This window comes from Polyodon spathula, chromosome 16, assembly GCF_017654505.1.
Source record: "Polyodon spathula isolate WHYD16114869_AA chromosome 16, ASM1765450v1, whole genome shotgun sequence".
NCBI lineage: Eukaryota > Metazoa > Chordata > Actinopteri > Acipenseriformes > Polyodontidae > Polyodon > Polyodon spathula.
Window position 1 is genome coordinate 984521 of NC_054549.1, and position 24359 is coordinate 1008879.

Sequence of the window (24359 nt, forward strand, 5' to 3'; positions counted from 1 at the left end):
ACGCACTCACACGCATTTATTTAGATACACACAAACAAACAAATAAACAAACAAACACACACAGTCCAGCTCCACACAATACCTTCACTATCACAATTCTAGCCCTTTTTGTAGACCTGTGGCAACATTCCCACATGTTTTTACAGGGAAGAATTGTACCCCTCCCTGCCACTCCACATATCCGTGCACCAGCAGGTCTTTCACCAAGCCACAGGGACTGGACTGAAGTTTCAAAAAATACAAAGTTTCCGCTTTACCAATATTTTAAACTCAAACCAGATCCATTGTGTCCTTTGATGCCCACTTTTTCCCAGTTCTCAAAACAGGTGCTACCTCCCTCACACACACTCATCACGCGATTCCATCAGTGTCATTTCCAGCACAAGTCAGTCCCAACTGCGTGGCGGATTGCACATGTGGTACTGAAATATAAGAATTGAGAAAAGGCAAAACTGGGACATTACAAACCCATCAGCCTTACCTCCTAACAACATCATGAAATCAATTACAGGGTGTAAGAGAAGCTAACATGGATTAAGGGACTAATCTCCTAGACTTCTTGAAGAAATAAAGCATAATTAAGATATAATACCCATGTGGCAAATAGCTGAAACAAAGCTTCTGCCATCACTCAAACCCTAATTGCCGCTTCATTACTCCTAAACTAATGAGGTTTATGCAAAGTTTTGCTATATTATGTACAAAAAAACCGCCACTCTAAAAATGTGACTAAGAAAGAAAAAAAATCTTACAAAGATATTACAGAAGGTGATGCATAAGAAAGGATATTTTATTAGAGGATCTTAACCACAATCTCAAGAGTATGAATATTCATAAAATAAAGCCATATTTTACAGAGTGCAATAATTTGATCATCAAGTCAAGTCGGTTTCCATTGCTTCTGGAAACAGATCTGTGAAGAAAAGGAGCATCATAAAGAAATATTCATATTAAATAGCTCACGTGTGCATGGATTTCAAAGCTCCAGAGACTGAACCAGGGAGGTTATTATGAAGCTGTATAATGCACTGATGAGACTGCACTTAGTGCAATGTGTCCATTTTTGATCACCACGGCACCAAAGAGCCATTGTGGTGCTGGAGAGAGTCCAGCGAAGAGCAACCACACTAATCCCAACATGGCTTTAAAAAAAAAATCCTGGATCATTTCATCTGAGGATGAAATTGTCCCCACCCCTTTAATGACTTTGTTCCTGTCATCAACCAACCAGCTGTTCCCCTCAATGACTGACGTGCTTTCAGTCAGTAACATGACCCAGAACACATTACTGAAATGACCTAAGAAGCGTGAATGTATTCCTACAAATAAGGCATGAAAGCTGAGAGTTTTCTGGAATCAAACGCAGTGCCAGATATGTTTTAAAACTGAACATGTATGTTTGCTGTAACCTCTTTCAAAAATACATATTTAAGACCTGAGTACCTACTAGAAGTGAAAAACAGGTAATTTATGGAATATTATTACTGACGCACAGCATTGTCTTCGGAAGTCCAGTAATACTTGTAATGACACATATAGAAATATTAGCAGGCAGCAGTGAAAAAGATTTTACCTGTTTCCTCTTATTCCACTTTCTGAAGGAACAAACCATTTGGGGGTGCCATCAAATTCTGTGGATAGACTAGATAATTCCTGGCCTCCAGTAGATCCTTCACCTCTGAGGGTGAAAGCCTCCCCTGTCCAACAGCAACCAGAGCCACGGTCATCCTCCGCACCTGCGCCAACCACAACACACTGTCAATATCTGCACACTCACCCAACACAACCAGAGCCCCGGTCATCCTTCACACAACACACTGTCAATATCTGCACACTCACCCAACACAACCAGAGCCCCGGTCATCCTTCACACAACACACTGTCAATATCTGCACACTCACCCAACACAACCAGAGCCCCGGTCATCCTCCAAACAACACACTGTCAATATCTGCACACTCACCCAAGACAACCAGAGCCCCGGTCATCCTTCACACAACACACTGTCAATATCTGCACACTCACCCAACACAACCAGAGCCCCGGTCATCCTTCACACAACACACTGTCAATATCTGCACACTCACCCAACACAACCAAAGCCCCAGTCATTATTAAGATCAGTCAGTAGGAAATGGACGAGTGCTGATGTGCAGAATGTTCTTGTTTTTGAGATCAGTCAGTAGGAAAAGGACGAGCGCTGATGGGCAGAATGTTCTTGTTTTTGAGTTCAGTAAGTAGGAAGCGGACGAGTGCTGATGTGCAGAATGTTCTTGTTTTTGAGATCAGTCAGTAGGAAATGGACGAGCGCTGATGTGCAGAATGTTGTTGTTTTTGAGATCAGTCAGTAGGAAAAGGACGAGCGCTGATGTGCAGAATGTTCTTGTTTTTGAGATCAGTCAGTAGGAAGCGGACAAGTGCTGATGTGTAGAATGTTCTTGTTTTTGAGATCAGTCAGTAGGAAGCGGACGAGTGCTGATGTGCAGAATGTTCTTGTTTTTGAGATCAGTCAGTAGGAAGTGGACGAGTGCTGATGTGCAGAATGTTCTTGTTTTTGAGATCAGTCAGTAGGAAGTGGACGAGTGCTGATGTGCAGAATGTTCTTGTTTTTGAGATCAGTCAGTAGGAAGTGGACGAGTGCTGATGTGCAGTATGTTCTTGTTTTTGAGATCAGTCAGTAGGAAGTGGACGAGTGCTGATGTGCAGAATGTTGTTGTTTTTGAGATCAGTCAGTAGGAAATGGACGAGCGCTGATGTGCAGAATGTTCTTGTTTTTGAGATCAGTCAGTAGGAAGCGGACGAGTGCTGATGTGCAGAATGTTCTTGTTTTTGAGATCAGTCAGTAGGAAATGGACGAGCGCTGATGTGCAGAATGTTCTTGTTTTTGAGATCAGTCAGTAGGAAATGGACGAGCGCTGATGTGCAGAATGTTCTTGTTTTTGAGATCAGTCAGTAGGAAGTGGACGAGATCAGCTGATGTGCAGAATGTTCTTGTTTTTGAGATCAGTCAGTAGGAAATGGACGAGCGCTGATGGGCAGAATGTTCTTGTTTTTGAGATCAGTCAGTAGGAAATGGACGAGCGCTGATGTGCAGAATGTTCTTGTTTTTGAGATCAGTCAGTAGGAAGCGGACGAGCGCTGATGTGCAGAATGTTCTTGTTTTTGAGATCAGTCAGTAGGAAGCGGACGAGTGCTGATGTGCAGAATGTTCTTGTTTTTGAGATCAGTCAGTAGGAAATGGACGAGCGCTGATGTGCAGAATGTTCTTGTTTTTGAGATCAGTCAGTAGGAAATGGGAAATGGACGAGATCAGCTGATGTGCAGAATGTTGTTGTTTTTGAGATCAGTCAGTAGGAAATGGACGAGCGCTGATGTGCAGAATGTTCTTGTTTTTGAGATCAGTCAGTAGGAAGCGGACGAGTGCTGTTGTGCAGAATGTTCTTGTTTTTGAGATCAGTCAGTAGGAAATGGACGAGTGCTGATGTGCAGAATGTTCTTGTTTTTGAGATCAGTCAGTAGGAAGCGGACGAGTGCTGATGTGCAGAATGTTCTTGTTTTTGAGATCAGTCAGTAGGAAGTGGACGAGTGCTGATGTGCAGAATGTTCTTGTTTTTGAGATCAGTCAGTAGGAAGCGGACGAGTGCTGATGTGCAGAATGTTCTTGTTTTTGAGATCAGTCAGTAGGAAATGGACGAGTGCTGATGTGCAGAATGTTCTTGTTTTTGAGATCAGTCAGTAGGAAATGTTCTTGTTTTTGGACGAGTGCTGATGTGCAGAATGTTCTTGTTTTTGAGATCAGTCAGTAGGAAATGGACGAGCGCTGATGTGCAGAATGTTCTTGTTTTTGAGATCAGTCAGTAGGAAATGGACGAGTGCTGATGTGCAGAATGTTCTTGTTTTTGAGATCAGTCAGTAGGAAGTGGACGAGTGCTGATGTGCAGAATGTTCTTGTTTTTGAGATCAGTCAGTAGGAAATGGGAGTGCGCAGAATGTTCTTGTTTTTGAGATCAGTCAGTGCAGAATGTTCTTGTTTTTGAGATCAGTCAATAGGAAATGGACGAGCGCTGATGGGCAGAATGTTCTTGTTTTTGAGATCAGTCAGTAGGAAATGGACGAGCGCTGATGGGCAGAATGTTCTTGTTTTTGAGATCAGTCAGTAGGAAATGGACGAGCGCTGATGGGCAGAATGTTCTTGTTTTTGAGATCAGTCAGTAGGAAATGGACGAGTGCTGATGTGCAGAATGTTGTTGTTTTTGAGATCAGTCAATAGGAAATGGACGAGCGCTGATGGGCAGAATGTTCTTGTTTTTGAGATCAGTAAGTAGGAAGCGGACGAGTGCTGATGTTCTTGTTTTTGAGATCAGTCAGAAATGTGATGGGCTTGTTTTTGAGATCAGTCAGTAGGAAATGTTCTTGTTTTTGGACGAGTGCTGATGTGCAGAATGTTCTTGTTTTTGAGATCAGTCAGTAGGAAGCGGACGAGTGCTGATGTGCAGAATGTTCTTGTTTTTGAGATCAGTCAGTAGGAAGTGGACGAGTGCTGATGTGCAGAATGTTCTTGTTTTTGAGATCAGTCAGTAGGAAGCGGACGAGTGCTGATGTGCAGAATGTTCTTGTTTTTGAGATCAGTCAGTAGGAAATGGACGAGCGCTGATGTGCAGAATGTTCTTGTTTTTGAGATCAGTCAGTAGGAAGCGGACGAGTGCTGATGTGCAGAATGTTCTTGTTTTTGAGATCAGTCAGTAGGAAATGGACGAGTGCTGATGTGCAGAATGTTCTTGTTTTTGAGATCAGTCAGTAGGAAATGGACGAGCGCTGATGTGCAGAATGTTCTTGTTTTTGAGATCAGTCAGTAGGAAGTGGACGAGTGCTGATGTGCAGAATGTTCTTGTTTTTGAGATCAGTCAGTAGGAAGCGGACGAGTGCTGATGTGCAGAATGTTCTTGTTTTTGAGATCAGTCAGTAGGAAATGGACGAGTGCTGATGTGCAGAATGTTCTTGTTTTTGAGATCAGTCAGTAGGAAGCGGACGAGTGCTGATGTGCAGAATGTTCTTGTTTTTGAGATCAGTCAGTAGGAAGCGGACGAGTGCTGATGTGCAGAATGTTCTTGTTTTTGAGATCAGTCAGTAGGAAATGGACGAGCGCTGATGTGCAGAATGTTCTTGTTTTTGAGATCAGTCAGTAGGAAGCGGACGAGTGCTGATGTGCAGAATGTTCTTGTTTTTGAGATCAGTCAGTAGGAAATGGACGAGCGCTGATGTGCAGAATGTTCTTGTTTTTGAGATCAGTCAGTAGGAAGCGGACGAGTGCTGATGTGCAGAATGTTCTTGTTTTTGAGATCAGTCAGTAGGAAAATGGACGAGCGCTGATGGGCAGAATGTTCTTGTTTTTGAGATCAGTCAATAGGAAATGGACGAGTGCTGATGTGCAGAATGTTCTTGTTTTTGAGATCAGTCAGTAGGAAGTGCTGATGTGGACGAGATCAGCTGATGTGCAGAATGTTCTTGTTTTTGAGATCAGTCAGTAGGAAATGGACGAGCGCTGATGTGCAGAATGTTCTTGTTTTTGAGATCAGTCAGTAGGAAGTGAACGAGCGCTGATGTGCAGAATGTTCTTGTTTTTGAGATCAGTCAGTAGGAAATGGACGAGCGCTGATGGGCAGAATGTTCTTGTTTTTGAGATCAGTCAGTAGGAAGCGGACGAGCGCTGATGTGTTGCAGAATGTTCTTGTTTTTGAGATCAGTCAGTAGGAAGTGGACGAGTGCTGATGTGCAGAATGTTCTTGTTTTTGAGATCAGTCAGTAGGAAGCGGACGAGTGCTGATGGGCAGAATGTTCTTGTTTTTGAGATCAGTCAGTAGGAAATGGACGAGCGCTGATGGGCAGAATGTTCTTGTTTTTGAGATCAGTCAGTAGGAAATGGACGAGTGCTGATGTGCAGAATGTTCTTGTTTTTGAGATCAGTCAGTAGGAAATGGACGAGCGCTGATGTGCAGAATGTTCTTGTTTTTGAGATCAGTCAGTAGGAAGCGGACGAGTGCTGATGTGCAGAATGTTCTTGTTTTTGAGATCAGTCAGTAGGAAATGGACGAGCGCTGATGTGCAGAATGTTCTTGTTTTTGAGATCAGTCAGTTGGACGAGTGCTGATGTGCAGAATGTTTTTGTTTTTGAGATCAGTCAGTAGGAAGTGGACGAGTGCTGATGTGCAGAATGTTCTTGTTTTTGAGATCAGTCAGTAGGAAAATGGACGAGCGCTGATGTGCAGAATGTTCTTGTTTTTGAGATCAGTCAGTAGGAAGTGGACGAGTGCTGATGTGCAGAATGTTCTTGTTTTTGAGATCAGTCAGTAGGAAATGGACGAGTGCTGATGTGCAGAATGTTCTTGTTTTTGAGATCAGTCAGTAGGAAATGGACGAGTGCTGATGTGCAGAATGTTCTTGTTTTTGAGATCAGTCAGTAGGAAGCGGACGAGCGCTGATGTGCAGAATGTTCTTGGTTTTGAGATCAGTCAGTAGGAAATGGACGAGCGCTGATGTGCAGAACTTGTTTTTGAGATCAGCAGTAGGAAGCGGACGAGTGCTGATGTGCAGAATGTTCTTGTTTTTGAGATCAGTCAGTAGGAAGTGGACGAGTGCTGATGTGCAGAATGTTCTTGTTTTTGAGATCAGTCAGTAGGAAGTGGACGAGTGCTGATGTGCAGAATGTTTTTGTTTTTGAGATCAGTCAGTAGGAAGTGGACGAGTGCTGATGTGCAGAATGTTTTTGTTTTTGAGATCAGTCAGTAGGAAGTGGACGAGTGCTGATGTGCAGAATGTTCTTGTTTTTGAGATCAGTCAGTAGGAAATGGACGAGTGCTGATGTGCAGAATGTTCTTGTTTTTGAGATCAGTCAGTAGGAAGTGGACGAGTGCTGATGTGCAGAATGTTCTTGTTTTTGAGATCAGTCAGTAGGAAATGGACGAGCGCTGATGGGCAGAATGTTCTTGTTTTTGAGATCAGTCAGTAGGAAGCGGACGAGTGCTGATGTGCAGAATGTTCTTGTTTTTGAGATCAGTCAGTAGGAAATGGACGAGCGCTGATGTGCAGAATGTTCTTGTTTTTGAGATCAGTCAGTAGGAAATGGACGAGCGCTGATGGGCAGAATGTTCTTGTTTTTGAGATCAGTCAGTAGGAAGCGGACGAGTGCTGATGTGCAGAATGTTCTTGTTTTTGAGATCAGTCAGTAGGAAAATGGACGAGCGCTGATGGGCAGAATGTTCTTGTTTTTGAGATCAGTCAGTAGGAAGCGGACGAGTGCTGATGTGCAGAATGTTCTTGTTTTTGAGATCAGTCAGTAGGAAATGGACGAGTGCTGATGTGCAGAATGTTCTTGTTTTTGAGATCAGTCAGTAGGAAAAGGACGAGTGCTGATGGGCAGAATGTTCTTGTTTTTGAGATCAGTCAGTAGGAAGAGGACGAGTGCTGATGTGCAGAATGTTCTTGTTTTTGAGATCAGTCAGTAGGAAGTGGACGAGTGCTGATGTGCAGAATGTTCTTGTTTTTGAGATCAGTCAGTAGGAAGCGGACGAGTGCTGATGTGCATGTTCTTGTTTTTGAGCGCTGATGTGCAGATGAGATCAGTAAGTAGGAAGCGGACGAGTCAGTAGGAAGTGGACGAGTGCTGATGTGCAGAATGTTCTTGTTTTTGAGATCAGTCAGTAGGAAGCGGACGAGTGCTGATGTGCAGAATGTTCTTGTTTTTGAGATCAGTCAGTAGGAAGCGGACGTAGGTGCTGATGTGCAGAATGTTCTTGTTTTTGAGATCAGTCAGTAGGAAATGGACGAGTGCTGATGTGCAGAATGTTCTTGTTTTTGAGATCAGTCAGTAGGAAGTGGACGAGTGCTGATGTGCAGAATGTTCTTGTTTTTGAGATCAGTCAGTAGATGTGCAAATGGACGAGCGCTGATGTGCAGAATGTTCTTGTTTTTGAGATCAGTCAGTAGGAAGCGGACGAGTGCTGATGTGCAGAATGTTCTTGTTTTTGAGATCAGTCAGTAGGAAATGGACGAGCGCTGATGGGCAGAATGTTCTTGTTTTTGAGATCAGTCAGTAGGAAGCTGATGTGCAGAATGTTCTTGTTTTTGAGATCAGCTGATGATGTGCAGAATGTTCTTGTTTTTGAGATCAGAAGTGGACGAGCTGAGCAGAATGTTTTTGTTTTTGGATCAGTCAGTAGGCTGGACGAGTGCTGATGCAGAATGTTCTTGTTTTTGAGATCAGTCAGTAGGAAGTGGACGAGTGCTGATGTGCAGAATGTTCTTGTTTTTGAGATCAGTCAGTAGGAAGTGGACGAGTGCTGATGTGCAGAATGTTCTTGTTTTTGAGATCAGTCAGTAGGAAGCGGACGAGTGCTGATGTGCAGAATGTTCTTGTTTTTGAGATCAGTCAGTAGGAAGCGGACGAGTGCTGATGTGCAGAATGTTCTTGTTTTTGAGATCAGTCAGTAGGAAATGGACGAGCGCTGATGTGCAGAATGTTCTTGTTTTTGAGATCAGTCAGTAGGAAGTGGACGAGTGCTGATGGGCAGAATGTTCTTGTTTTTGAGATCAGTCAGTAGGAAATGGACGAGCGCTGATGGGCAGAATGTTCTTGTTTTTGAGATCAGTCAGTAGGAAGCGGACGAGTGCTGATGGGCAGAATGTTCTTGTTTTTGAGATCAGTCAGTAGGAAATGGACGAGTGCTGATGTGCAGAATGTTCTTGTTTTTGAGATCAGTCAGTAGGAAATGGACGAGTGCTGATGTGCAGAATGTTCTTGTTTTTGAGATCAGTCAGTAGGAAATGGACGAGCACTGATGGGCAGAATGTTCTTATTTTTGAGATCAGTCAGTAGGAATCGGACGAGCGCTGATGGGCAGAATGTTCTTATTTTTGAGATCAGTCAGTAGGAAGCAGACAAGCGCTGATGGGCAGAATGTTCTTATATTCTTATAAGGGACCCCAGTCCCAGCATATTTACACCATGGTAATCCACAGGGTCAGAGGTAACAGTGCAATGCAGGTGTTTCTGTCTTTATGGGTAAGGATGCATGGTTACCGCAATCCGCATGATTCTAACAAAGTTCAATACATTCTTTACTCAAAAAGATACTGGCTAACACAATGACATCACACAGTGCATCAGAGGAACCACAGTACTGTACACACAATGACATCACACAGCGCATCAGAGGAACCACAGTACTGTACACACAATGACATCACACAGCGCATCAGAGGAACCACAGTACTGTACACACAATGACATCACACAGCGCATCAGAGGAACCACAGTACTGTACACACAATGACATCACACAGCGCATCAGAGGAACCACAGTACTGTACACACAATGACATCACACAGCGCATCAGAGGAACCACAGTACTGTACGCACAATGACATCACACAGCGCATCAGAGGAACCACAGTACTGTACACACAATGACATCACACAGCGCATCAGAGGAACCACAGTACTGTACACACAATGACATCACACAGCGCATCAGAGGAACCACAGTACTGTACACACAATGACATCACACAGCGCATCAGAGGAACCACAGTACTGTACACACAATGACATCACACAGCGCATCAGAGGAACCATAGTACTGTACACATATACAGATGTTCTGTTGCGCCTGTCATATGGTTTCATTTCCGGTTGATAACAGTTTTTGAAAACCACAGAGTAATTTTATCTTCATCAATGACTCAATTCAAAATACATTGAGTTAAATCATTCTTTAAAGGATGTAATCACTATAACATTGACATAGTCTAGCCAACAACCACAGGAGGGCGCAGTGATTCCAGAAATATTGATCATTTGAAAACTGGAGTCCAGCACTGTTTCACCAAAAAAAATACTTACCTGTTTATACAGAAATGATCTACTTCTGAATGTAAGATCCCAGTACTGCATGTGCCTAAAACAAAGTGAAACAAAATCTGTAACTGTAATTATAAACATGGATTGAGATCATTTCAACGCACAGTCCCCTACAGTTTTGAAAACAGATTATTTAGGAAAGTTATGTGAGCTGCTGAGACTTTGCAAAAAAGAACTGAAACACTGACAGTGTAGCAGTTTAACACTGACAGTGAAGCAGTTTAACACTGACAGTGAAGCAGTTTAACACTGACAGTGAAGCAGTTTAACACTGACAGTGTAGCAGTTTAACACTGACAGTGAAGCAGTTTAACACTGACAGTGAAGCAGTTTAACACTGACAGTGTAGCAGTTTAACACTGACAGTGAAGCAGTTTAACACTGACAGTGAAGCAGTTTAACACTGACAGTGTAGCAGTTTAACACTGACAGTGTAGCAGTTTAACACTGACAGTGTAGCAGTTTAACACTGACAGTGAAGCAGTTTAACACTGACAGTGAAGCAGTTTAACACTGACAGTGAAGCAGTTTAACACTGACAGTGTAGCAGTTTAACACTGACAGTGAAGCAGTTTAACACTGACAGTGAAGCAGTTTAACACTGACAGTGAAGCAGTTTAACACTGACAGTGAAGCAGTTTAACACTGACAGTGAAGCAGTTTAACACTGACAGTGAAGCAGTTTAACACTGACAGTGAAGCAGTTTAACACTGACAGTGAAGCAGTTTAACACTGACAGTGAAGCAGTTTAACACTGACAGTGAAGCAGTTTAACACTGACAGTGAAGCAGTTTAACACTGACAGTGTAGCAGTTTAACACTGACAGTGAAGCAGTTTAACACTGACAGTGAAGCAGTTTAACACTGACAGTGAAGCAGTTTAACACTGACAGTGAAGCAGTTTAACACTGACAGTGAAGCAGTTTAACACTGACAGTGAAGCAGTTTAACACTGACAGTGAAGCAGTTTAACACTGACAGTGAAGCAGTTTAACACTGACAGTGAAGCAGTTTAACACTGACAGTGAAGCAGTTTAACACTGACAGTGAAGCAGTTTAACACTGACAGTGAAGCAGTTTAACACTGACAGTGAAGCAGTTTAACACTGACAGTGAAGCAGTTTAACACTGACAGTGAAGCAGTTTAACACTGACAGTGTAGCAGTTTAACACTGACAGTGAAGCAGTTTAACACTGACAGTGAAGCAGTTTAACACTGACAGTGAAGCAGTTTAACACTGACAGTGTAGCAGTTTAACACTGACAGTGTAGCAGTTTAACACTGACAGTGTAGCAGTTTAACACTGACAGTGAAGCAGTTTAACACTGACAGTGAAGCAGTTTAACACTGACAGTGAAGCAGTTTAACACTGACAGTGAAGCAGTTTAACACTGACAGTGAAGCAGTTTAACACTGACAGTGAAGCAGTTTAACACTGACAGTGAAGCAGTTTAACACTGACAGTGAAGCAGTTTAACACTGACAGTGAAGCAGTTTAACACTGACAGTGTAGCAGTTTAACACTGACAGTAAAGCAGTTTAAACTGACAAAGTGTGAAGCAGTTTAACACTGACAGTGAAGGGTGTCTGACAGTGAAGCAGTTTAACACTGACAGTGAAGCATAAACAGTGAACTGAGGCAGGGTAACACTGACAGTGAAGCAGTTTAACACTGACAGTGAAGCAGTTTAACACTGACAGTGAAGCAGTTTAACACTGACATATTAGCAGTGTTCACTGACAGTGTAGCAGTTTAAACTGACAGTGAAGCAGTTTTTGTTTGAAGCATGATGCAGTTTAACACTGACAGTGTAGCAGTTTAAACTGACATAACACTGACAGTGAAGCAGTTTAACACTGGAGCAGTTTAACACTGACAGTGCAGTTTAACACTGACAGTGAAGCAGTTTAACACTGACAGTAAGCAGTTTAACACCAATAAGCAGTTTAACACTGACAGTGAAATAAGCAGTTTAACACTGACAGTGTTTAACACTGACAGTCAGCAGTTTAACACTCCCATAGTGCAGTTTAACACTGACAGTGTTTAACACTGACAGTGAAGCATAACACTGAAGTCTGCAGGGTCACTGACACTGAAGCAGTTAACAGGGGCAGTGAAGCAGTTTAACAGACAGTGTAGCAGTTTAACACTGACAGCGTAGCAGTTTAACACTGACAGTGAAGCAGTTTAACACTGACAGTGAAGCAGTTTAACACTGACAGTGAAGCAGTTTAACACTGACAGTGAAGCAGTTTAACACTGACAGTGAAGCAGTTTGACACTGACAGTGGAGCATAACACACAGTGAGCAGTTTAACACTGTAATTGGTTTAACACTGACAGTGAAGCAGTTTAACACTGACAGTAAAGCAGTGTAGCAGTTTAACACTGACAGTGAAGCAGTTTAACACTGACAGTGAAGCAGTTTAACACTGACAGTGAAGCAGTTTAACACTGACAGTGTAGCAGTTTAACACTGACAGTGAAGCAGTTTAACACTGACAGTTAGCACTCCTGTTAATGTCACCCAAGAAATAAAGAACTAGGCTGGGTATAGTGTTGTGTTAATATATATATTACAAATGTTCATAACTAGAAGCCCTTTTGTTTGATATGCATGTAAAATGGCAAAATAACCCTCTTTTTGGATATCAATATCTGGACTTCAGAATAGTAACATGGCCCAATAACTTTTTTACACAGATAGAAATAAAAAGGGAACTGCAATGCAAATCTAGTCACTTTCCATCCCATAGTGAGGTCGCCATGGAGATATGAAGTCTGAGGGTCACACACTTCAGTTCAGGGGCGGAGACAGAAATGGGCTGCCTGGATTATAGAATCTGTGTGCGTGTGTGTGTGTGAAGGTGGTGGGTGAGGATGGGTATGCATGTCCCTGAAACACAGCGGAATGACAGGAATGTAATTGGTTTCATGTGATAGTCGGTGTGGTGGTAAAGCAGGATAACATTGATATATTGAGTTAGACTCCTGTTAATGTCACCCTCCATTTATTATAACCACACTGAAATGCCCTGACAAGCTTATGAGAATTATAATATGACTGGTTAACACCCCTCAGATTTATATAAATAAAATAGAAATCCTTGCAAATGGGAAAAGATGAACAAATGCTGAACAGAGGGGGGTATTGAACAGAGGGGGGTATTGAACAGAGGGGGGTATGGAACAGAGGGGGGTATGGAACAGAGGGGGGTATTGAACAGAGGGGGGTATTGCCCCCTGTACCCCCTCAGAACCCTCACTCACTTTGGGATGGCTACATTTGAAACATATTTAGTGGGTTTTGAGAGAGTAAAACGAATGCCCACCACCAGTGGATAACACTGTGAAGTATCACTGCACTTTTCAGAAGGCTTGCTCATTAACGTATGTTTTTTCAAGAAGGATATAAATGATAGGGATGCATGTATTTGAAATAAAGGCAATTCCATTCAGGGATATCAAGATAGTCACTCAGCACAGGGTGTGACTGGGGTAAAGGGCAATAGGTGTACCATATAGCAGTCCATCACGCAGCAAGTCGTTTGTTCTAATACTGATGGAGGATCGTGTGTGTTTCTATTAGTGTGCATCTGTGTGTATGCTTCTGTGAGTGCGTGTCTGTGTTTCTGTTAGTGTGTGTCTGTGTGTGTTTCTGTTAGTGTGTGTCTGTGTATGTGTGTTTCTATTGGTGTGTGTTGTGTGTATTTCACTGTTACATTATAATGATTTTTGTTCACAGAACACTAAAGCCTCTATAACATTTTTCTGGAAACTGCTGAATGAATCACTTGATTGCTGCACTTTTTAAAGCAATTTTAACCACAATGTTCAGTTGCTTTAACTTGGATAACTGCTGGAAAATAGTTGTCTTGTCTTTCATGGGCCAAACAAAAACAGTCCCTCCCCCACTGAAGGCCAAGAGCATTGAATGTTAGGGCCAGCATGTTGCTCACCAGTTAAGACTGAACAGATTCCTGCTGGGATCACAAGGGTTGCTGTAGAGGAAACATTGTGTTGGGTCCTTGAGGATGCAGAGTGGAGCTGCTTATTTATTCTGGGCAGCTGTCTGCGTCAGACTTGGGGCTCCACCCGGGGCTCAAACTTCACCACTTCATGCAGAGCAAACTGGACCTTTCATAATTAGAAGAATGTACATTGGTTTGGTTATAGTTGGGCAGTAATCGCTGCTCTTGAGCTATCAGTGATCTTGTGGCCCTTGCATAGCTATTTCTTTACAAACAAAAAAAAACCCACACTTTCAGCCTAGTGATGCATAACAATTTTGATTGAAATCTCCCAGCCCTACATACAGTGCTTAAAAGCTATTCTTATGTTACTTTCTATTATTACCGGTCCTATAAATGATTAGGACATCGGTTACTGTTTACAGATCTAATAAAGTCGCTATGCAGTCAACATAAAAATAGATATTTACAATAATCTACAAACCATACACTGCTGCCAGTCAGCATCAATGAATTAACCTAGTCATGCAATTAAACCTGTCAATGTGTCACACTGCAATTTGAATGAACCTTTTATTCTGAGCCCATTGTCTGCATTTATGAAAAGATTATAAACAGAATGGGGAGTCTTTAAAGTCAACATCCTCTTTCATGAAATTACCACTACAATAACTGAGCTACTGTCAGTTTTCCAAAGCTGGGTCACAGCAGGGAGATGAAGCACATTGAACCATCCAGAACTGTAATGGTAACGGAAGACATCTATCAAACTCCCAGCTATATGGTTTCATATTGGACAGGCTAGAAAGAGCATCTCAGTAGATTCTTCTCCAGCTCAAATACTCAATTTATCTTTTGTGATCCAACAGTGTGCGTGACCTGTGCTGATCCTACAGCGTATGTGAGCTGTGCTGATCCTACAGCATGTGTGACCTGTGCTAATCCTACAGCGTGTGTGAGCTGTGCTGATCCAACAGCATGCGTGACCTGTGCTAATCCTACAGCGTGTGTGAGCTGTGCTGATTCTACAGAGTGTGTGAGCTGTGCTGATCCTACAGCATGTGTGACCTGTGCTAATCCTACAGCGTGTGTGACCTGTGCTGATCCTACAGCGTGTGTGAGCTGTGCTGATCCTACAGCATGTGTGACCTGTGCTGATCCTACAGCGTGTGTGCTGTGAGTGCGTGAGCTGTGCTGATCCTGTGCTGATCCTGATCCGACAGCGTGTGTGACCTGTGCTGATCCGACAGCGTGTGTGAGCGTGTGTGCTGTGCTGATCCTGATCCGACAGCGTGTGTGACCTGTGCTGATCCGACAGCGTGTGTGAGCTGTGCTGATCCTACAGCGTGTGTGACCTGTGCTGATCCGACAGCGTGTGTGACCTGTGCTGATCCGACAGCGTGTGTGACCTGTGCTGATCCGACAGCGTGTGTGAGCTGTGCTGATCCTACAGCGTGTGTGAGCTGTGCTGATCCTACAGACGTGTGTGACCTGTGCTGATCCGACAGCGTGTGTGAGCTGTGCTGATCCTACAGCGTGTGTGACCTGTGCTGATCCTACAGCGTGTGTGAGCTGTGCTGATCCTACAGCGTGTGTGAGCTGTGCTGATCCGACAGCGTGTGTGAGCTGTGCTGATCCGACAGCGTGTGTGCTGTGCTGATCCTACAGCGTGTGTGAGCTGTGCTGATCCGACAGCGTGTGTGAGCTGTGCTGATCCGACAGCGTGTGTGAGCTGTGCTGATCCTACAGCGTGTGTGACCTGTGCTGATCCTACAGCGTGTGTGAGCTGTGCTGATCCTACAGCGTGTGTGAGCTGTGCTGATCCTACAGCGTGTGTGAGCTGTGCTGATCCTACAGCGTGTGTGAGCTGTGCTGATCCTACAGCGTGTGTGAGCTGTGCTGATCCTACAGCGTGTGTGAGCTGTGCTGATCCTACAGCGTGTGTGAGCTGTGCTGATCCTACAGCGTGTGTGACCTGTGCTGATCCGACAGCGTGTGTGCTGTGCTGATCCGACAGCGTGTGTGAGCTGTGCTGATCCTACAGCGTGCGTGAGCTGTGCTGATCCTACAGCGTGTGTGAGCTGTGCTGATCCTACAGCGTGTGTGACCTGTGCTGATCCGTGTGTGAGCTGTGCTGATCCGACAGCGTGTGTGACCTGTGCTGATCCTGTGCTGTGACAGCGTGTGTGAGCTGTGCTGATCCTACAGCGTGTGTGAGCTGTGCTGATCCGACAGCGTGTGTGAGCTGTGCTGATCCTACAGCGTGTGTGAGCTGTGCTGATCCTACAGCGTGTGTGAGCTGTGCTGATCCTACAGCGTGTGTGACCTGTGCTGATCCGACAGCGTGTGTGACCTGTGCTGATCCGACAGCGTGTGTGAGCTGTGCTGATCCTACAGCGTGTGTGAGCTGTGCTGATCCTACAGCGTGCGTGAGCTGTGCTGATGACAGCGTTTGTGACCTGTGCTGATCCGACAGAGTGTGTGAGCTGTGCTGATCCGACAGCGTGTGTGAGCTGTGCTGAATACAGCGTGTGTGAGCTGTGCTGACTCCGTGTGTGAGCTGTGCTGATTACAAATTCCTGCACTCTCTGCCAAGACTGAATCTTGATTAAGATTATATCACACCACTTGATGGGAATTAAAAGTGGAACTCCCTAGAAAGATGAGTAAATTAGTAAATTAAGTTGGGAAAGCAGTTCTGAGCATGTGTTGGGGATACTGAAAGACTGAAAGGCAATAATCAAAAAGCTTCTTCTGTTAGAAGTTCAGTTGGACAATATAGATTTGAGGTCAATTGTACGATACAGATTTGAGGTCAGTTGTGCAGTACAGATTTGAGGTCAGTTGTGCAGTACAGATTTGAGGTCAGTTGTGCAGTACAGATTTGAGGTCAGTTGTGCAGTACAGATTTGAGGTCAGTTGTGCAGTACAGATTTGAGGTCAGTTGTGCAGTACAGATTTGAGGTCAGTTGTGCAGTACAGATTTGAGGTCAGTTGTGCAGTACAGATTTGAGGTCAGTTGTGCAGTACAGATTTGAGGTCAGTTGTGCAGTACAGATTTGAGGTCAGTTGTGCAGTACAGATTTGAGGTCAGTTGTGCAGTACAGATTTGAGGTCAGTTGTGCAGTACAGATTTGAGGTCAGTTGTGCAGTACAGATTTGAGGTCAGTTGTGCAGTACAGATTTGAGGTCAGTTGTGCAGTACAGATTTGTAATTCTCTGCTTTGATTAAAATACAAGCACAGTATTTTTTTTCACGTCCAAAACTAAGACAAAGACAGCTGGGTCCGGGCAGTCATCTAACCCAGTCACCTGGAACATGACCTTTCATTTCAATCAGTTCAGAGCTGCAGTAAATACAGTGCGTGTCAACGGCAGGCTTAAGAAAGCTAGCATTCACTGACCCCAATGGCCTTCAAAGGGAAGCAGCATTTCATTACCACAGACACTGCAAACAGCATTTCAACACTAGGAGCTGTGCATTTACATATCAATGCGCTCAACGGTGCTTATAAAGGACAGCTGTACATGTGAGACCCCGAGATGAGGCAGACTGTGGATTTATAAGATAATTACCTGATTCCAATGACTGTCACACTTTTCATTTCAATTAGTGCTATTAACTCGGCAGAGGAGCTGATGTGCTTCTTACAAAGGCTTTAAAGCAACATAATTCTATCTTTACTACAGTACAGTCTGCCCCGCCATCGGAATACTGATAATCGGCACACTGATAATTGGGATACTGATAATCGCTGCTACAACGGTTCTTCCCAATGATATTTATGTTGTTTAACTGGGACGTCACTTTCTTTAATTGGGATACAGTATTTTCAAATGATGAACGCAGATCACTTTTCAGAGCAAGACAGGTTCACGTAGCAGAGTGCGTGAGTAGGCGATTACCCTGTGACTGGCATAAAGTGATTAAACCACATTGAACTCTTGAAGGATCTGAGTCTCCTGCAGTTTCTCAGGCTGCTGTTGCAATAAAGTTGGTGTGTCAACATTGCAGGAATGTTTAAGAATAATAAAAACATTGATCCGTATTTTAAATGACATATTTAGCATTTAATCATAATATGATTTCATTCTTTTTCTTTTCACTACGCATGTAATTAGAACTGAAGTGCAGCCCCTGAACTCACAGTCAAAAATAAAACTTGAGTGTCGCAATTAAACCACTCAGAACGATTGCACACCACGCAAAGGAAGCGCAGAATACAAACTAGGGAAATGTCATTGAAGCTCCAGTACTTCCTCTCTAATATAATGGGCAGACATGAAGCAGGACTGTCAGTTCAAATGAAAGCTGCTGCAGAGGTCAGTATCTTAATAAACCCAAGCAATGTGTGTTGAGGGGGGGGGGGTTGTAGAATTACAATCAGCACACTGCTATTAGAATTAGTTTTTATTTAGTTCCCAGTATTCTCGCGCCCTATACATGTGTTGCTCAAAAATGGCAATCATAACATTTTACAATAGAGTTTACCATGTATGACATATTAACATATTTATAATTTCCAGCACACAGTTCATTACATTGTCTATGATTGAACTATTTCCTTTTATTACAAAAGGGAAATGCCCAGTGCATCTCAAAAAATGCGAATGAACAAATTCGCAAGGGCAACTTTACGCCTCCACAGCAAGGTGCTCCAGGGAATATGCAGCTAGCTCCTCAGCATCTCACTGACCTCCGAGATGCTCCAGGGAATATGCAGCTAGCTCCTCAGCATCTCACTGACCTCCGAGATGCTCCAGGGAATATGCAGCTAGCTCCTCAGCATCTCACTGACCTCCGAGATGCTCCAGGGAATATGCAGCTAGCTCCTCATCTCGCTGACCTCCGAGATCTCCAGGGAATATGACTAGCTCCTCAGCATCTCATTGATACTCCAGGGAATACGCAGCTAGCTCCTCAGCATCTCCTTGACCTCCGTGATGCTCCAGGGAATATGCAGCTAGCTCCTCAGCATCTCATTGACCTCCGTGATGCTCCAGGTAATATGCAGCTAGCTCCTCAGCATCACATTGACCTCTGAGATGCTCCTGATTACACATGCAGACCAGATACGCTTGTGCATAAATGATATGTACTAAAGTGAACATCCCATCGCTCCATTATTTGGTGTAAATGAAGTGACAGGGTTATAAAAAGGTGTGCTTGTGTGAGTGTGTTCTCCAGACAGAGATCAGTCATGAAAAGCCATTATATACATTGATTTAACATCTCATCCGCATACAGTATTTCTGTCATGATCAGATGTGGAAATAACATAAAAATGCTGCATGTCATGCCTTTGATGAGGTATTCTGTTTATACCAAGAATGCATACATCAATAACATACTGTATAAACACATTTAATTTTGTTTTAAACACGTCTTTTGGGGGGAAAAACATCCCGGACTCAGTGCCTGCATTTATGAAGGGCTATATTAAAAATAAATCCTATATTGCTTTGTAATGCAGTCAGTGTTTTCGCTGTCGCTCTCACCAATTACAAATGTTTTTTCAGAGTGACAAAGAAACAATCAGCCCAGTGGTCACTAGTGACGACTGCTTCAGTTTTGTATTTTCAGAAACGTGTACAGTTCTGTAGTGACTACATCTTCCTTACAGGGAGAGGAAAGCAAACAGGTTTGTTCAAGGAATGTACAGCTTGAATTCTTTTTTTGCACGTTTTATCATCGTCTGATATTCATGATGTACAGGAAGTGAGATGATTTAACAATGGTGAATACATAGTTGTAAATTAAATAAGGGTGTTTAAAATATCAAAAGGTGACCCTATCAAAATCTTCATAGTTGTTTTAAATGAAATGCAGTGTGCAATATGTGCATTTGCGTTGCAGGCTGTCAAAAGAACAACAAAAAGTGAAGATTCTGTAGCCATGAGAACGATTTGACTGTCATGATCGCTTTGCATGTGTGAAAATGTTCTGATGACATTATACCGACATAAACTGCGCAATGTCGTGCTGCATGAACGGGTATTTTAAAAAAAAATTTTGACGTCTCTGAGATGGCTCAGTTGCACATTTGCGTGTGAAAGAGGTATTGGACACGGTGCCAGGATTTCAAGCAACAGCCATACAATTCCCCCTTCAGCCAAATCACAGCCCACGCATTCTCTTCATTTAAATACTCTGGCCCACATTCAGATGCACAGGTGCAGTTTTCAACACTCTCAGTTAATACAGAGCCCACAACTTTTGAGCTACGCACTTCGACAGCTCAAATTAAATATGCACTTGCATCTACTTGCCGGCTGTTAGTACACAGTCCTCTATGTTTATTTGAATTTGACAGCTTGATAAAAATGAATTCTCTCTTTCTTTAAACTTTAACCCATCAGTGCTGGCATTCAGATTCTTCCGCTGCTATCACAGTAATCCCCACAGCATCTCCGGAGAGCTAAAGGTCAGTGGGTGCGCTGATCTTACTGCTAAGGCAATCGAAGCTTGGCAGTGGATGGCCCCAAGAGGACAAAAGTCCTGCCTGCAGGTATATCTGTTTGTGCTCACCAGAAAAAACAGTCCCTGAAGATTCCGACTCCCCAACCTGTTGGAGCACCAGGGCCAATGCAATGCTTCGAGTGGAATCCCCAGCAAAGATCTGCAACTCTGCACAGCCAGGAAACTGCACGACTCTGTAAGACTCACCCTGCACCCCACACAGAGATCTGCAACTCTGCACAGCCAGGAACCACGTGATCGTGCCTTTACCAGGACAGATCCATGGGGACCCCTGTGCTCCCCTACCTGTAAGATACCTTGCACACCACATGGCCGTACCTTTACCAGGGGAGATCCTCGGGGACCCCTGCGCTCCCCTACCTGCAAGACACCCTGCACACCACACGGCCGTGCCTTTACCAAGGGAGATCCTCGGGGCCCCCTGCGCTCCCATACCTGCAAGACACCCTGCACACCACGCGGTCGTGCCTTTACCAGGACAGATCCTCGGGGACCCCTGCGCTCCCCTACCTGCAAGACACCCTGCACACCACACGGCCGTGCCTTTACCAAGGGAGATCCTCGGGGACCCCTGCGCTCCCCTACCTGCAAGACACCCTGCACACCACGTGGTCGTGCCTTTACCAGGGGAGATCCTCAGGGACCCCTGCTCTCCCCTACCTGCAAGACACCCTGCACACCACATGGCCGTGCCTTTACCAGGGGAGGACACACATTTGGGCATTTCAACAGTAATATAAAAGCATGTGCTTTAATTTCAAAATAAATAGTTTACACAAAAAATGCGGAAATGACAGCTAATTTGCTTACACAAAGAACATTGCTGCCAAATGAGACAGATTCCTTTAACCTTTCAAACAAAGCACTTGATCATTGGACCCTACTGCTGGGAGGGGCAGTAAAATAATGAAATGCTCAGGAAGATGTGAATTATTCCTGGAGAGCTTGGACTATATGTTTTCTAAATACATTCAAGATCCTGGCAGAAGCTTTTGTCTGAGCTGCATGGGGCATCCTGTAGCCTTTACTTTGAACAGCTCTTTATGGCTGCACAGACTGTTGCCTAGCAATAGTGTGCACTGAAAGGAACAGCTGCTGTGGTTGCTCTTCAATATCATATATATATAATGCAAGCATCTCAACTGTAGTTTATCAGATTCACCTTTTACAATAGTACTGAGAAATATGCTATCTAAATGTGATCAGTGACCATAGTCACGCTGTCACAGCTTGTATAATTCAACTCCTCTGGAACATTTACAGCACAATATCCCTAAATCAGAAAAATTCACTATGGAGCAATCTTAATGTTATACAACATTTTTAGATTCTGTGGTCCTGAGTGAATTCTTTTTCTTGCCGGACCTCATTTTAGAATCCATCTTGCATTCATTCAAACCCAATGACAGAACTTCACATTATGAAGGCTGATCAAAGGAAAGTAAATCGCTGCTACGAGCTGTTAAACACAGGTTTAAATGTACTGTCCTTCAGAACATTGTAGTTGTTATGTAAACAGCACACTCCCTGAATGTTCATAGTGTGTAAACAAGCCACTCGACCCCTCGTGCGGGATATTCAGCCTCCTCCTCATTCAGTACTCTGTGAACATTCACGTGTATCCTCAAAAAATACCCTAACACAGAGGCAGCAGAGCAGCAACAGCCTGTTTTGTTGAAACCATTTTATTTAATAACTCTGCGCACTACCGCATTGCACTCACAGTACTGAGTCTTTATTTCCTGGTCTGATGTCACCCTTCAGCCATCCTTTCCACACAAGGAAAGAGCAAAAGAGCAAAAGAGCATAAGAAATGTATGAAGAGAAGGGTCACCTCTGCTCCTCCACTTCCTAGACCCTAATGATCATCACTTCTGCTCCTCCGCTTCCTAGACCCTGATGATGTCAGCACCTCTGCTCCTCTGCTTCCTAGACCCCGACGATCTCATCACCTCTGCTCCTCCACCTACTAGACCCTGACTGACTGAGTCAACAACAAGGCTAGATAACCCAATCCATACCCTCTGTCCTCACTCATTTCTAACTGTGTCCTCTGGTCCTGGTTTCTGTGCTGCACTTAAAGTATTGGCTCTGGTTAGCTATATCAACTCCTTTTAAGATGTTAAAGATGGCGCAGCTAGCGGGGAGCAGTGAGGGACGATACCGCAAAATTGGTGGACACACATAAAACAGTGTATGCGGTGCCGGTTTCTACAGTAAATCATGCCCCTACCAATACAGCCAAACAGGCCACAAATTATGGACTGGAGTTCCAGTGATGATGATGACTGTCTTTTTTTTTTTTTTATTCTTTTTTTTTTTATTGCCTTATGATTCTGAAAGCTTCATTTTTCTGCCTTAACCTTCTGCTCTTACATAATTATCAAGAACTGCATTACCCCTAACATGCACCAAATAGAACCAGAACAAAATGTTTTGAAGGTAATTTGGGATTAACATGTCTTCTTGTGATCTATGTGTGTGATGATGAAGTAGTAGAAGAGATTAACCACACAAATCAAGTTTTCATCCACATGACGCATCATGCAATCCCAAACCACCCAACTGCTGTGGGAAAATGTCTCAACCCTTTCAGTGAGGCAGCGCTGGCCGTATCTCTGTAGTGGGACAACCCTTTCAGTGAGGTAGCGCTGGCCGTATCTCTAGTGGGACAACCCTTTCAGTGAGGTAGCGCTGGCCGTATCTCTAGTGGGACAACCCTTTCAGTGAGGTAACGCTGGCCGTATCTCTAGTGGGACAATCCTTTCAGTGAGGTAGCGCTGGCCGTATTTATCCCACCTTACTCAACTGTGTTTTGTAACATGCTTTACTGTGTGTTTATATAAATTCCATACTGGAGCTCACATTGCCGGTACCCCAGTGGCGGCAGGGTGCAATAATTGAGATGAAAATGTGTGTTTGAACAAAACCTGTATCCAGTGATCACCCATGAAAGTAACCAAACCTAATCATGTATTCATTTTTAGTTCAACTTCACCCCAATCAGAAGATCTAGCTACTAGCTGGTCTAATCTTTCAATAGCTGCAATGAAGAGGAAGAGAGTTGTCCAGACAGCTCTGGCTGGCCGCAGCATGCCTCCTTACCCGTGAAAGTGATGCTGTGAGGAGCCTGCTCCACTCCAAACCTCCGCTTACAGAAGTCATGCCTTACCTGTGAAAAGGATGCTGTGAGAATGAGCCCGCTCTACTGCACACCTCCATGCAGAAGGCATGCCTTACCTGTGAAAAGGATGCTGTGAGAATGAGCCCGCTCTACTGCACAACTCCATGCAGAAGGCATGCCTTACCTGTGAAAAGGATGCTGTGAGAATGAGCCCGCTCTACTGTACACCTCTGCTTGCAGGAGTGTCTTGATGGGGGATTTGAAAGGCCTCTCGGAGTTCAGTGATCTGAATGTACTGAAGTCATGGGTCCCCAGCAACAGCTTGGCAGCTTCTTGCAATGCTGTCACACTGAAATGGCTGTTTCAGAATGAAAATGAACATGTGTTAGCCTATTGAGGTTTGAAAGAGAGACAAACAGGCTGCAGTAAAGGACATACAGTACTACATCAAAAAACATATGCAGAGCACAATGCATTTAGTATTGCTATTATAAAAACATATGCAGAAGATAATGCATTTAGTATTGCTAGTATAAAAACAGATGCAGAATACAATGCATTCAGTATGGCAAAAACAAACGCATTTAGTATTATTATTATAAAAAACATTAGTAGACAATTATTAGGAGAAAAAAAAAATCACTGAACAGAATATTCTTTAAATTGAAATACAGGGGAATAGCAAATATATTTTTCTTTAAATGACTGTATGGTCTGATATTCTGTAATATATACAAGTTGCATCTCCCTGTTGGGGATTCCAGTCATGATGGGTTACGGGGGCATATTCACAAAGTGTTTACTCCAGTCTCATGCACAAACGTTTGAGCCAGTCCTAGATTAACATATTACCCAAACTC

General features: G+C 43.6%; 1 protein-coding gene and 1 long non-coding RNA gene across 2 annotated transcripts in view; both read right to left on the bottom strand.

Annotated features, from left to right (window-relative positions):
* Nucleotides 1–23585, bottom strand: LOC121328456. Its single transcript, XR_005951688.1, has 5 exons — nt 23548–23585; nt 13883–14060; nt 9900–9954; nt 1574–1736; nt 1–422 (listed from the first exon to the last, which is right to left on the bottom strand). It is a non-coding gene; the product is annotated as an uncharacterized LOC121328456 (long non-coding RNA).
* Nucleotides 23586–23679: 94 nt separating this feature from the next.
* LOC121328900 (tRNA pseudouridine synthase-like 1) overlaps nt 23680–24359 on the bottom strand; it is a 35409-nt gene continuing 34729 nt past the window's right edge. The window contains exon 4 of the mRNA XM_041274039.1: nt 23680–23857. Within this exon, the coding sequence (XP_041129973.1) occupies nt 23680–23857 (178 nt within the window). The remainder of the gene's footprint in view (nt 23858–24359) is intronic.